This window comes from Oncorhynchus masou, chromosome 31, assembly GCF_036934945.1.
Source record: "Oncorhynchus masou masou isolate Uvic2021 chromosome 31, UVic_Omas_1.1, whole genome shotgun sequence".
In the NCBI taxonomy this organism is placed as follows: Eukaryota; Metazoa; Chordata; class Actinopteri; order Salmoniformes; family Salmonidae; genus Oncorhynchus; species Oncorhynchus masou.
The window spans coordinates 39,635,808-39,651,422 of record NC_088242.1 but is presented as its reverse complement, the minus strand read 5'-3'; the positions used below and the strand labels follow the sequence as shown (position 1 = coordinate 39,651,422).

General features: G+C 38.9%; 1 protein-coding gene across 1 annotated transcript in view; it reads right to left on the bottom strand.

Moving 5' to 3' along the window:
• nrap (nebulin-related anchoring protein) overlaps positions 1 to 15,615 on the bottom strand; it is a 115,481-nt gene that overhangs the window by 83,094 nt on the left and 16,772 nt on the right. The window contains exon 12 of the mRNA XM_064950953.1: positions 11,549 to 11,656. Within this exon, the coding sequence (XP_064807025.1) occupies positions 11,549 to 11,656 (108 nt within the window). The remainder of the gene's footprint in view (positions 1 to 11,548; positions 11,657 to 15,615) is intronic.

Sequence of the window (15,615 nt, the reverse complement as noted above, 5' to 3'; positions counted from 1 at the left end):
ATATTATCTCCAATGTATCGTCCATGTAAAAAAACTGTCTGATCAGGATGAACAATACCTGGTAAAAACCCTTTTAATTCTGAGTGCTATGCATTTTGCTAGTATTTTTGCATCACAACATTGAAGTGTAAGGGGCCTCCCGTTTTTTAGATAGACTGGGTCTTTATATTTGCCATCTGGGTCTTGTTTTAATAATAGAGAAAAAAGATCTTCCTGCTGAGTACCTGACAGACTACCATTTCTATAGGAGTAGTTAAAACAGTCTAATAATGGAGCTTTTAATATATCAAAAAAATATTGATATACCTCTACCGGTATGCCATCAAGCCCTGGGGTTTTTCCAGACTGAAAGGATCTAATAGCCGCAAAGTTCTTCCTATGTAATTTGGCCTTTGCACTGATCTTTCCGTACATTTGTTAATTTTCCATTTTTGTATATTATTTGGAAAGAATTCCTTACCGTAATCTTCATTCAGTGGGAGAGGATGAGACGGAAAGAGAACATCTGTCTAAAATAATTAGCTTCCTCTTTTAAAATATCATTCGGAGATTAATAGTAATGAGTTTCTGCAAATTCTTTTTGTTAGCGTTCCTGTATTGGAGATTCAGGAAGAATCTTGTGCATTTTTCTCCACATTCCATCCAGTTTGCTTTATTTTTGTAATAGATTACATTAGATCGTTCTTGAATAAGTTCCTCAAGTTCTTTTTGTTTTTCCTCTAACTTATTTTGTATCTCTGTAGTATGGTTCATGGATTTCCCTTGTTAGTCTTGATTCTTTAGCCAGAAACTGCTTTTTTATTTTTGATGAATATTGAATGACCCCTGAAGGTACATTTTAAAGGTATCCCAAACAATAAGGGGATTTGCTGAACCTATATTATACTGGACAAATTAAGTTATTAATTATTTTGTCTCAGTTAAATATAAGTTGTACTCTAGTAAACTTTAATTAAAATCCCAGGTCCACGTGGAAAATCTATAAGAGTTATGTGAATGCCAATTAGATGATGATCCGATCGCATTCTGTCTCCTATTAAAACCTTTTTAACCTTTGATGCAAAAGAGAAAGAGACAAGAAAGTAGTCAAGATGACTAGCTTGATTAAGTAGGTCAGGGTTTTTTAGTCTCCAAATATCCACTATTTCTAATAATAATAATAATTGTAGAGTGATTACCTTTACGGTCCATTGAGGTACTTAACACTCTGTTATAGTCTCCTACCATAATGATTAGATCATCTGTTGCCTGTAAATTCAATAAATTGGTATAATTGTTTTTGAAGAAGTGTGGATCATCCTGATTTGGACCATATAGATTAATGAGCCAAATCTCTTTTTCTTCCACTTTCATATTCAAAAGGATCCACCTTACTTGCGAATCATTCCTGATTATTTGCACATTCAGATCAACATTTTTGTTAATTAATATCACACACCCTTTGAGTTCCTTTGTCCATGACAGAAAATTATTTCACCACCCCATTCCTTTTTCCACACAACTTCATCTAAGGATGTAGAGTGAGTTTCCTGTAAACAGTATGTGTTATATTCCTTTTCTTTTAGCCATGTAAAGACTGATCTTCTTTTTTTATAATCTGCCAAACCTTTACAATTATAACTAGCTATACTGATGTCACCCCTTACCATAACTAGATACTAGTCTCGGGCTAATTTTAACATAATTAGTGCTTGTAAAGTCATTGCCATCAGAGGTATTATGAAGGTCAAAACTAGAGCTTTCAAATGTCTGATATTTAGAATTCAATAATTCCTAGCAATATTATTTTAATTCCCTTGCCTGTTTGTCTGTAAGCCAATGCCACAAATGTTAGAAAATGTAGACAAATTCTGTGTGTAACAAATCTGAGTAGGTTGATGTGTATGATATTGGATATGATATAATGAGAGTGTGTACGATGTCTGTATAAGAGTAAGACTATAATGTGTGATGTCCAAATGAATAATAACTCTGCCAATTTGCATGTTTGAGTGTCTATGTGTGTAACATGTAGTGCGTATAGCCTTAATATTCATAATTGTAATTCATATTGTATCGCCATCATAGTTGCATCATAATTACCTTTAACATAATTGAAAAACACATCCCAGCATTTCCATAGCAATTGACGTTTCACATGATCATGAAAGAGACTCTAGAGACGGCTTCACTACAGTACAAATGTATTCCGTACAATATGTTATTATTCCCCAATGCCCATATTTTGATATCTTCCCCTTGCTTGTTGTAAACATATATAAACTTGTGGACAAATACATAAAAAATATAGATAAACAATAAACATTAAATTATAAAACAGTTCTCGACAATAGAGAGAGAGGGAGAGAAGAGGAGAGAAAGAGAGAGTGAGAGAAGAGCGAGATCAGGTGTGTGTGTGTGTGTGTGTGTGTGTGTGTGTGTGTGTGTGTGTGTGTGTGTGTGTGTGTGTGTGTGTGTGTGTGTGTGTGTGTGTGTGTGTGTGTGTGTGTGTGTGTGTGTGTGTGTGTGTGTGTGTGTGTGTGTGTGTGTGTGTGTGTGTGTGTGTGTAAGTCTATGTGTAAGCAAGCATGTAGTTGAGTACGTGTGTGTTCATGTCCACTTCATAATGTTCAGATATTTTAAGCAGTTCCCATACCTTCTTTTATTTCATAACCTGAAGTCCCTGTATAATTTAGTACAGCCATAGTGTTATGGAGCTGTCTTGGAATAGCTGTCCATCTATAAAGAGTTTGTCCACAATGATAAAGGCACGCCTACCATCCATCCTTTGTTGTCTTTGTACCGGATACAGTCTCTTACGAGGTTCGTTTATCTCCTTTGGAAATTGGTCATTGAGACCGAATTTGGTCCCTTTAAGGTCCCTTCCTCTGCTTTTGATCAGCTCCTTTTGTTGGTAGTATTCAAATTTTGCGATAATCGGTCGGGAACCCTTGGTCTTGTCACTCCAAGTCTGTGTACTCGATAGAAAGCCACCTTACAATCTCTAGAAGAAGATTCAAGGCGGATTGCAGGAATTCTCTGATCGCTCCCTCTGGATTATTGCATGCGTCTTCAGGAATAACAGAAAAAAATGATTTTCACACATGCTACGACTTTGTATGTCTAGTAGCGTCTCCTTCATCACCCTGCTTTCCCTGAGTAAACAATCCATGTTGGAATCGTGTATTTTTACCTTGGCTGTGAGTGTCTTGTTTTCTCGTTGGAGCTTGAGAATTTCACTCTAGCTGAACTCCGAACTCCAAACTCCCTCTCAGCCCTGCTACCTCCTCACACAATTTTTCTATTGTTGCATGGATTCCAGCCAGAGCACTAGCCTCCACCTCAATGGTAAGTAATTCATCTGTGTCTGTAGATTCATCTCTTTTTCTTTTTTTTGTCGGGTTAAAGTTATTTTGTTAGGCGGTCGGATCTTTCCATGAAGGAGTATGTTGTTCCTCCATAGCGTAAAGCTGTTGGTACTCGTCGATTCCCTCAGGATCTGCTTGGTATCCAGATTGTCTCTTTACTGTAACCAGTTGTTTTACGAAAAGATAACAATGAGTCTTTCCCACGACAATGACAGGTGTCTGTAGTACAGCCAGCTAGCACTCGCGGAATCCACGCAAAAAAAGGAACACAAACTTGCAGTCCGTAAAGGCTAACCGCGTTGTGGAATCCTTAGTAACAAAACTTTAGTTCGGATTAAAATCGACTTAATGAAAATGTTTTAATGTAAACAACAAACAGTGTGGACAGTACAGTGTCCTGTTGTGCTCTTTGATGATGTCTGACCGCTCTGATGACGTCTGCCAGTAACAAAGAAAATTCCCTGTCTTAGGTCAGTTAGGATCACCACTTTATTTTAAGAATGTGAAATGTCAGAATAATAGTAGAGAGATTTATTTATTTCAGCTTTTATTTATTTCAACACATTCCCAGTGGGTCAGATGTTTACATACACTCAATTAGTATTTGGTAGCATTACCTTTAAATTGTTTAACTTGGGTCAAATGTTTGGGGTAGCCTTCCATAAGCTTCCCACAATAAGTTGGGTGAATTTTGGGCTATTCCTCCTGATAGAGCTGGTGTAACTGAGTCAGGTTTGTAGGCGTCCTTGCTCGCACACACTTTTTCAGTTCTTCCCACAAATGTTCTATACGATTGAGGTCAGGGCTTTGTGATGGCCACTCAAATACCTTGACTTTGTTGTCCTTAAGCCATATTTCCACTACTTTGGAAGTATGCTTGGGGTCATTATCCATTTGGAAGACCCATTTGCGACCAAGCTTTAACTTCCTGACTGATGTCTTGAGTTGTTGCTTCAATATATCCACATAATTTTCCTTCCTCATGACACCATCTATTTTGTGAAGTGCACCAGTCCCTCCTGCAGCAAAGCACCCCCACAACATGATGCTGCCACCCCCGTGCTTCACGGTTGGGATTGTGTTCTTCGGCTTGCAAGCCTCCCCCTTTTTCCTCCAAACAAAACAATGGTCTTTATGGCTAAAAAGTTATATTTTTGTTTCATCAGACCAGAGGACATTTCTCCAAAAAGTACGATCTTTGTCCCCATGTGCAGTTACAAACCGTAGCCTGTTTTTTTATGGCGGTTTTGGAGCAATAGCTTCTTCCTTGCTGAGTGGCCTTTCAGGTTATGTCGATATAGGACTCGTTTTAATGTGGATAGAGATACTGTTGTACCTGTTTCCTTCAGCATCTTCACAATGTCCTTTGCTGTTGTTCTGGGATTGATTTGCACTTTTCACACCAAAGTACGTTCATCTCTAGAAGACAGAACGCGTCTCCTTCCTGAGCGGAATGACGGCTGCGTGGTCCCATGGTGTTTATACGTGCGTATATTGTTTTTAGAGAGTGGGTCAGCTTAATATTGTGGAAAGAATGTTGCTTCCAATGTAATTGTCTGCATCATTTCCAATCCCCCATATTTTTGAGGAAATATATATTTCCATACACGCATGCATATATATATATATACAATGCGGCAAAAAAGTATTTAGTCAGCCACCAATTGTGTAATTTTCATCATAGGTACACTTCAACTATGACAGACAAAATGAGGAAAATAATGCAGAAAATCACATTGTAGGATTTTTTATGAATTTATTTGCAAATTATGGTGGAAAATAAGTATTTGGTCACCTACAAACAAGCAGGATTTCTGGCTCTCACAGACCTGTAACTTCTTCTTTAAGAGGCTCCTCTGTCCTCCACTCGTTACCTGTATTAATGGCACCTGTTTGAACTTGTTATCAGTATAAAAGACACCTGTCCACAACCTCAAACAGTCACACTCCAAACTCCACTATGGCCAAGACCAAAGAGCTGTCAAAGGACACCAGAAACATAATTGTAGACCTGCACCAGGCTGGGAAGACTGAATCTGCAATAGGTAAGCCGCTTGGTTTGAAGAAATCAACTGTGGGAGCAATTATTAGGGAATGGAAGACATACAAGACCACTGATTATCTCCCTCGGTCTGGGGCTCCACGCAAGATCTCACCCCGTGGGGTCAAAATGATCACAAGAACGGTGAGCAAGCATCCCAGAACCACACGGAGGGACCTAGTGAATGACCTGCAGAGAGCTGGGACCAAAGTAACAAAGCCTACCATCAGTAACACACTACGCCGCCAGGGACTCAAATCCTGCAGTGCCAGACGTGTCCCCTGCATAAGCCAGTAATTGTCCAGGCCCGTCTGAAGTTTGCTAGAGAGCATTTGGATGATCCAGAAGAAGATTCGGAGAATGTCATATGGTCAGATGAAGCCAAAATATAACTTTATAGTTAAAAGTCAACTCGTCGTGTTTGGAGGACAAAGAATGCTGAGTTGCATCCAAAGAACACCATACCTACTGTGAAGCATGGGGGTGGAAACATCATGCTTTGGGGCTGTTTTTCTGCAAAGGGACCAGGACGACTGATCCATGTAAAGGAAAGAATGAATGGGGCCATGTATCGTGAGATTTTGAGTGAAAACCTCCTTCCATCAGCAAGGGCATTGAAGATGAAACGTGGCTGGGTCTTTCAGCATGACAATGATCCCAAACACACCGCCCGGGCAACGAAGGAGTGGCTTCGTAAGAAGCATTTCAAGGTCCTGGAGTGGCCTAGCCAGTCTCCAGATCTCAACCCAATAGAAAATCTTTGGAGGGAGTTGAAAGTCCGTGTTGCCCAGCAACAGCCCCAAAACATCACTGCTCTAGAGGAGATCTGCATGGAGGAATGGGCCAAATTACCAGCAACCGTGTGTGAAAACCTTGTGAAGACTTACAGAAAACGTTTGACCTCTGTCATTGCCAACAAAGGGTATTTAAGTATTGAGATAAACTTTTGTTATTGACCAAATACTTATTTTCCACCATAATTTGCAAATAAATTCATAAATCCTACAATATGATTTTCTGGATTTTTTTCCTCATTTTGTCTGTCATAGAAGTGTACCTATGATGAAAATTACAGACCTCTGTCATCTTTTTAAGTGGGAGAACTTGCACAATTGGTGGCTGACTAAATACTTTTTTGCCCCACTGTACACATATATACATACACATACCTATATAGACATACATACTTTTTCTTTAAGAATATACCTTTATTATTATTCCCTGCAAGCCCTTCCGCCGATCCCCCAATTGGAGTAAACTAATAAACACTTCTGCTTCTGCCTTCAATCCATACATCTTGTACATACTCTACAGACACAGTCTACTTTACCATAGTTCTCTCTTGTTTGTTCTTAGTCCTTCCTCTATTTCTGATGTCCATCCAGTTTGATTTCTATTTGTAACTATGCTATTTCACAAAAGCCTCGAACCTATATACATTCTACAGATCCCTTATGCCCTACATTGTTTATCTTGTTATTATTCCCACCCTTCAGCTCCACTCAACCCCTCCCATCTGTCTCTCAACATCATCCATTTCGGATTTCTACTTGCCATATATTTTTCAACTGTGCTGTGATGCTTCACAAAATAATTGAACCTTCCTATTCTCATAGCTTCTACAGATTGTAAATTAAAAATAAATTTTTTTGCTAAAATAATTATTATATTATTGATTGATTGACTAAAGCTTTTTAAATCACCCAGTATTGCTATCTGTAGTGTTAGTTCTAGGCAAATGTTGCAATTCTTCAGCCATTCTTGGACCTGTGACCAAAAAATGAGCTACATATGGACAATACCAAAATAAATGATCTAATGACTCTGCCTCCTCACAGCAGAATCTACAGAGCTGGGAAGATTTTATCCCCCATATATATAACATTCTATTAGTTGCAAGAATTTTGTATAGTAATTTGAAAAATTCGAAGTTTTGAATCTGGCGTTGTTTTGCGTATCAATTCATAAACCATGTGCCATGGAATGGGTACATCGAAAATCTCTTCCCAACTTTTTTGCAATTTATATGGCACAGCTATCAGTTTTTGGTCCTTAAATGACATTGGTATATATTTTTATTTATCACACTTTTCTTTAACCATTTATGTTCTTTAATACAGGGCCGACATACAAGTTCCTTACTTTTTCCCCTTCCACTTGCCTCTTCCATTTTTGTGGTAATGCTGCAATTAATTGGTTGTAATTTTGGGTAGAGCAAACATTTCCATATGTCTGTGTTAACTGCATGTGTGACATAACTCCACTAGTCCTATTTATGATATCATTCACTAAATGTATACCTTTTTAAAACATTTCTTCGATAAATACAGTTTTTTTAATCAATTAGTATATTTGAATTTAACCACAATATTTGTTGTACTATTTGTTCGGTCCTTTCAGGTGGATTAAACTGAAATTGCAACCAACTTTCTAAGGCTTGTTTAAAAAATAAAGATATTTTGGAGATGATTTCCTTTTCAAACAACCGAAAGTGAGCAGGTGTAATCTGAATAAAGGGGAAAGGTCCTTCCTGAATATAGGATGAGACATTCGTACCAATTGACTAGAGAACCAGTTTGGATTTAAGTATAACTTTTGTACTTATTGTTTGTACAGATGAACGTGGTACCTTCAGGTGTTTACTCCCAAGGATGAACCAGACTTGTGGAGGTCTACAATTGTTTTTCTGAGGTCTTGGCTGATTTCTTTTGATTTTCCCATGATGTCAAGCAAAGAGGCACTGAGTTTGAAGGTAGGCCTTGAAATACATCCACAGGTACATCTCCAATTGACTCAAATGATGTCAATAAGCCTGTCAGAAGCTTCTAAAGTCATGACATAATTTTCTGGAATTTTCCAAGCTGTTTCAAGGCACAGTCATCTCAGTGTATGTAAACTTTTGACCCACTGAAATTGTTATACAGTGAATTCTAGGTGAAATAATCTGTCTGTTAGCAATTGCCAAACTATAGTTTGAACAAGTGAAGAAATGTGTGGAGTGGTTGAAAAATGAGTTAATGGCTCCAACCTAAGTGTATGAAAACTTCCAACTTCAACTGTACTTCCATCACTCCAATTGTGATACAATGAATTATAAATGAAATAATCTGTCTGTAAACAATTGTTGGAAAAATTACTTGTTTCATGCACAAAGTAGATGTCCTAACCGTCTTGCCAAAACTAAAGTTTGTTAACAAGAAATTTGTGGAGTGGTTGAAAAACGAGTTTTAATGACTCCAACTAAGTGTATGTAAACTTCTGACTTCCATGCAACTTACAGTTGATCATTCAATAGTTGTTAACATGATTTCTTTATGACTTCCCCATCTCCGTACCCCACATATACAATCATCTTTAAGGTCCCTCAATCAAATAGTGAATTTCAAGCACAGATTCAAGCACAAAGACCAGAATGGTTATTCAATGCTTCGCAAAGAAGGGCACCGATTGATAGATTTGTGAGATGAAAATACACTGAATATGCCTTTGAGCGATGAGTGGGTGAAGTTATTAATTAGGCTTGTATGGTGTATCAATCACTACAAAAATACACGCTTTCCTTCCTAACTCAGTTGCCAGAGAGGAAGCAAACTGCTCAGGCATTTCATCATGATGCCAGTACTGATTTTAAAACAGCAAATGAGGAGGGATAAACATCATTGTAGTTACTCCACAATACTAATCTAAATGACAGAGTGAAAAGAAGGAAGACTGTACAGAATAAAACATATCCCAAAACATGCATCCTGTTTGCAACAGGGCACTTAAGTATTACTGCAAAAAATCTGTCAAAGAAAGTTACTTTTTTGTCCTGAATACAAAAGCGTTATGTGCAGGGCAAATCCAACACAACACATCACTGAGCACCACTCTTAATATTTTCATGGATGGTGCCTGGCTGCATCAAGTTATGGGTATGCTTGTCTTCGGGAAGGCCTAGGGATTTGAGGGGGTGGGGGGGAATACAGCTTATAAACACAGACCAAATCCTAGAGGAAAACCTGGTTGTCTGCTTTCCAACAGACATGAGAAAAATTAACCTTTCAGCAGGACAATAACCTAAAACACAAAGCCAATTCTACACTAGAGTTGCTTACCAAGACAACACTGAATGTTCCTGAGTGGCATAGTTACAGTTTTCATTTAAGTGGCTTGAAAATCTATGGCAAGACCTGAAAATGTCAGTCTAGCAATGGTCAACAATCAACTTTACAGAGCTTGAAGAAGTTTAAAAAGAATAATCTGCAAATATTGTACAATCCAGGTGTGGAAAGCTCTTAGAGGCTTACCCAAAAAGACACCAAATGTGCTTCGACAAAGGATTTACTCAGGGGTGTGAATAGTTATGTAAATTACATATTTCTGTATTTCATTTTCAATACATTTGAAAGAATGTTTTCACTTTGTCAATATGTGTTATTTTTGTAGATGGGTGAGAAAAAAATGATTTAATCCATTTTGAATTTAGACTGTAACGCAACAATGTGGAATAAGTCAAGGGGTATGAATACTTTCTGAAGACACTGGATAAAAATATTTTAAAAAGACTGTTTTAATACATGGTAGACTGTTTAAATAGATACCACATGCTACAGTTATTGATACAAATAATATATTATTAAGTAACTTAATTACTAAGGTAAACGTGTTTTCTAGAGTGATGAATCATGCTTCACCATCTGACAGTCTGACGGAAAAATCGGGGTTTGGCGGATGCCAGGAGAACACTACCTGCCAGAAAGCATAGTGACAACTGTAAAGTTTGGTGGAGGATGAATAAATGTCTGGGGCTAATTTTCATGGTTCGGGCTCGGCCCCTTAGTTCAAGTGAAGGGAAATCTTAACGCTACAGCATACAATGACATTCTAGACGATTCTATGCTTCCAACTTTGGCGGAGGCCCTTTCCTTTTTCAGCATGACAATTCCCCCAACAACAAAGCGAGGTCCGTACAGAAATGGTTTGTTGAGATTGGTGTGGAAGAACTAGACCGGCATACACAGAGCCCTGACCTTTACTGGCCAACACAGAGCCCTGACCTTTACAGTTGGCATCATTCCCTCAACCCTAAACATCAACTAAATCTTCTAATAAGTAATGTGGAAATTGAGCAAGTTGAGGTGACTAAACTGCTTGGAGTAACCCTGGATTGTAAACTCTCATGGTCAAAATCCAGTAGCTAAGATGGGGGGAAGTCTGTCCATAATAAAGCACTGCTCTGCATTCTTAAGAGCACTATCAACAAGGCAGGTCCGACAGGCTCTATTTTTGTCAAACCTGGACTACTGTTCAGCCGTGTGGTCAGGTGCCACAAAGAGGGACTTAGGAAAATTGCAATAGGCTCAGAACAGGGCAGCACGGCTGTCCCTCGGATGTACACAGAGATCAAACATTAATAATATATATGTCAATCTCTCCTGGCTCAAAGTAGAGGAGCGATTAACTTCATCACTACTTGTATTTATGAGAGGTATTGACATGTTGAAAGAACCAAGCTCTGTTTAAAATACTAGCACACAGCTCAGACACCCATGCATACCCCACAAGACATGCCACCAGAGGTCTCTTCACAGTCCCCAACTCCAGAACAGACTATGGGAGGCACACAGTACTACATAGAGCTATGAGTACATGGAACTCTATTCCACATCAGGTAACTGATGCAAGCAGTCGAATCAGATTTTAAAAACAGATAAAAATACACCTTATGGAACAGTGGGAACTGTAAAGTAACACAAACATAGGCACAGAAAACATGCATACACACACGATAACATACATATAAATACACAAGTACACATCGATTTTGTGTTGTAGATATGTGCTTGTGAAGTAGGGGCCTGAGGGCACACACTTAGTGTGTTGTGAATTCTGAAATGAATGTATTGTAATGTTTTTAAAATTGTACATCTACCTTAACTTTTCCAGTGCCTGAGCTCATTAATGCTCTTGTGGCTAAATGGAAGTAAGTCTCTGCAGTAATGTTCCAACATCCAGTGAAAAGCCTTACCAGAAGCGTGTAGGCTGTTATAGTAGGAATGGGGGGACCAACTTCATATTAATGCCCATGATTTTAGAATGTGATGTTCGAGTAGCAGGTGTCCACATACTTTTGGTCATGTAGTGTATTAGTTCAGAGTAAAAACAAAGAAAGTCTTACATTGCTTGCCAGCTTTCTGACGTTCATAGCGTGTACAGCATTCTTGTCCATCTCAGAGCCTTCATAGTGCCCTTTCATGTGGTTGGTATACTTCTCCTTGTACTTGTTCTGTAGGAAAATATAAAATGTCACTCTTTGACCCCACTGAGTATAGGGCGACATCCATGAACGTCTTTTTTTTTCTGTCCGGACCAGTGTTTTTTTATTTATTTTTGGTCCGGACCGGCATTGATTTCAACGTCCACAGAAGTCCATGCTGGACCGGCCTATACTTGGCCCAAACAAATCAAATCAAATTTAATTTTGTTAGTCACATGCGCTGAATACAACCGGTGTAGACCTTACAGTTAAATGCTTACTTACAAGCCCCTAACCAACAATGCAGTTAATATATACAGTATATTAAATATATATATATATATATATATATATATATATATATATATATATATATATGGAAAAGAATAATAAATAAAAGTAAAAAAAAATAATTAATGAGCAGCAATAAAATACAGAAAAGTACAGAGTCAATGTGCGGGGACACCAGTTAGTTGAGGAAATATGTACATGTGGGCACAGTTATTGAAAATAACAACAGAGAGTAGCAGCGGTGTAAATGAGGGGGGGGGGGAATGCAAATAGTCTGGCTAGCCATTTGATTAGGTGTTGAGGAGTCTTATGGCTTGGGGATAGAAGCTGTTTAGAAGCCTCTTAGACCTAGACTTGGCACTATGGTATCACTTGCCATGCGGTAGCAGAGAGAACGATCTATGACTAGGATGGCTGGAGTATTTGACAATTTTTAGGACCTTCCTCTGACACCGTCTGGTGTAGATGTCCTGGATGGCACTGAGCTTGGCCCCAGTGATGTACTTGGCCCCATTCGCTCTACCCTTTGTAGTGCCTTGCGGTCGGAGGCTGAGCAGTTGCCATACCAGGCAGTGATGCAACCAGTCAGGATGCCCTCGATGTTGCAGCTGTAGAATCTTTTGAGGATCTGAGAACCCATGCCAAATCATTTTACTTTCCTGAGGGGGAATAGGCTTTGTCGTGCCCTCTTTTTCAAATTCCAGTTGCAGAGGGAGATGTTTAGTCCCAGGGTCCTTAGCTTAGTGATAAGCTTTGATGGCACTATGGTGTTGAACGCTGAGCTGTAGTCAATGAATAGCATTCTCACATAGGTGTTCCTTTTGTCCAGGTGGGAAAGGGAAGTGTGGAGTGCAATAGAGATTGCATCATCTGTGGATCTGTTGGGGCGGTATGCAAATTGGAGTGGGTCTACGGTTTCTGGGATAATGGTGTTGATGTGAGCCATGACCAGCCTTTCAAAGCACTTCATGGCTACGGACGTGAGTGCTACGGGTCAGTAGTCATTTAGGCAGGTTACCTTAGTGTTCTTGGGCACAGGGACTATGGTAGTCTGCTTGAAACATGCTGGTATTACAGACTCAGTCGGGGATGGTTCGTCAGAGGGCAAACTATAGTTTTGGCAAGTCGGTTAGGACATCTACATCTTAAGTGTATATTTTTCCCCTGCCACTGTTTTGAGACAGGTGCAAAACAAATTTCACAAATATATTATTTATTTTACATGAAAAAACAAGATTGAATCAAGAATAGTTTGATTGGTGACAATATTAGCCTATCACTTATTAATGATATATTATCACTTGTGAATTATGCCCAGTTTAAGGCAAGAAACAGGCATGATTTTTTTTCTAGTTTTTCAAATCATAGTCACACACCTCATGTAGCCTAGCCCATAGTATCAAAACACTAAAGTGGACAAACGACTTCTTAAAATGATGCACAATAATCAGCTTTACATGTGAAGAAATAGCATAATAGTAAACATTTTAAGCTAAATGTTCTGATTTATTGCGTCAGGCTCATTGCTTAAAACAGTTTTTTTTGCTGCTAGTGGTTGTATTGATTTGGGATCTATCGCATCCCACAACTGTCCCAGACTATGTTTGGAATATTCAGTGCCTTCGGAAAATATTCAGACACCTTGATTAAATAAAAAACTTCCTCATCAATCTACACACAATACCCATAATGACAAAGCGAAAACCTCTCTGCAAATGTATAAACATTTAAAAACTGAAATAACTTATTTACATAAGTTTTCAGACCCTAGGCTATGAGACTCTAAATTGAGCTCAGGTACATCCTGTTTCCATTGCTCATCCTTGAGATGTTTCTACAACTTAATTGGAGTCCACCTGTGGTAAATTCAATTGATTGGACATGATTGGGAAAGGCACACACCTGTCTATAAAAAGGTCCCACGGTTGACAGTGCATGTCAGAGCAAAAACCAAGCCATAAGTCGAAGGAATTGTCCGTTGAGCTTCGAGACATGATTGTGTCGAGGCACAGATCAGGGGAAGGGTACCAAAACATTTCTGGAGCAGGGAAGGTACCCAAGAACATATTGGAATCCATCATTCTTAAATGGAAGAAGTTTGGAACCACCAAGACTCTTCCTAGAGTTGGCTGCCCAATCGGGGGAGAAGGGCCTTGGTCAGGGAGGTGACCGAGAACCCAATGGTCACTCTGACAGAGCTCCTGGGGTAAAGGCTCACCTTCCAACAGGACAACGACCCTAACCACATAGCCAAGACAATGCAGGACTGGCTTCAAGACAAGTCTCTGAATGTGCTTGAGTGACCCAGCCAGAGCCCAGACTTGAACCCGATCGAACATCTCTGGAGAGACCTGAAAGTAGCTGTTCAGCGACGCTCCCCGTCCAACCTGACAGAACTTGAGAGGATCTGCAGAGAAGAATGGGAGAACCTTCCCAAATACAGGTGTGCCAAGCTTGTAGCGTCATACCCAAGAAGACTCGAGGCTGTAATCACTGCCAAAGTTGCTTCAGCAAAGTACTGAGTAAAGGGTCTGAATACTTGATGTAAATGTGATATTTCCATTTTTAATTTTTCATACATTTACAAAAATGTCTAAACCTTTTTTCATTGTCATTATGGGGTATTGTGTGTAGATTGATGAGGGAAATTCTTTATTTTCTTTGAATGAGGCAGTAACTTAACAAAATGTGTAAAAAGTCATGGGGTCTGAATGCACTGTACATTTCTTGCACAGAATAGGTCAACTTTTGTACTATGTGGGATAGTAGATTGACATAGGCTAGTGCTTTTGCTGTTCGTTAGGCCTAATTATCTGATGATGATTGGCTGAAAAATTGGCTGATGAAAATTCAACGTGGACAGTTCTTCCAATATCTTCAATATGCGCCTCGGATTTGGATAAGGACGCACGCAGTTGTCTCCAATGTGTCTGTCTTTACTTGTAGCATGTGAGAAAGACGCAATCACGTGAAGGAGAGCCATGTGAGTGAGAGGAGCTTCAGCATGCAGCCGGGAGAAGGGAATTATAATACTCGGCACAACGGCCACTGGGCGCAAAAGGCATGTATTTTTTAGGGGGCATTGTGGCCTCACAAAGGGGAAGCAGCTGGGAAATTCAAGGCATTATCAAGTGCTTGTCAAATTGTGAATGAGAGACTGATGAAGTGTGTAAAGCCTGTGCAAAAAACTAAGCAGCGCTCATGCCTTTCATGCAACATTTTTCTAATCATTATTATAGTCAAATCATGCAGCCTTAGAATGTATTAAAAATCAAAACATATAGCCCAACATTTTTATCACAACTAAATTTACATACATAACTAAAATAAGCATATAGGTGTGCCTGTTTCTTTGTTAACCTCTCAACACAGAAGACCCTCATGTGCTCACTCCCTCAAATCGTTTGGAGAAAATATCCTTTCTATTTTATTCAGCTATGTTCAATTGTATTCCATTTGGCATAGCCAGTTCAGGGCCTAACATAAGGACAATTCAGTGTATGCTATTCTGTTTTTCTGAAATAGACTATATTTTCTTCATATCATGTTTCTTTAGACCTGTCTAAAATAAATATTTCGATTTATTGTGATGTGTAGGCTATATTACATGCATTTATTATACTTTTTAAAATTTAGAAGTTTCAAAGTTCTGCATCAGTTGCTTTTAGGCTGTGCGTGGAAGCCAGGAGATGCTAAAT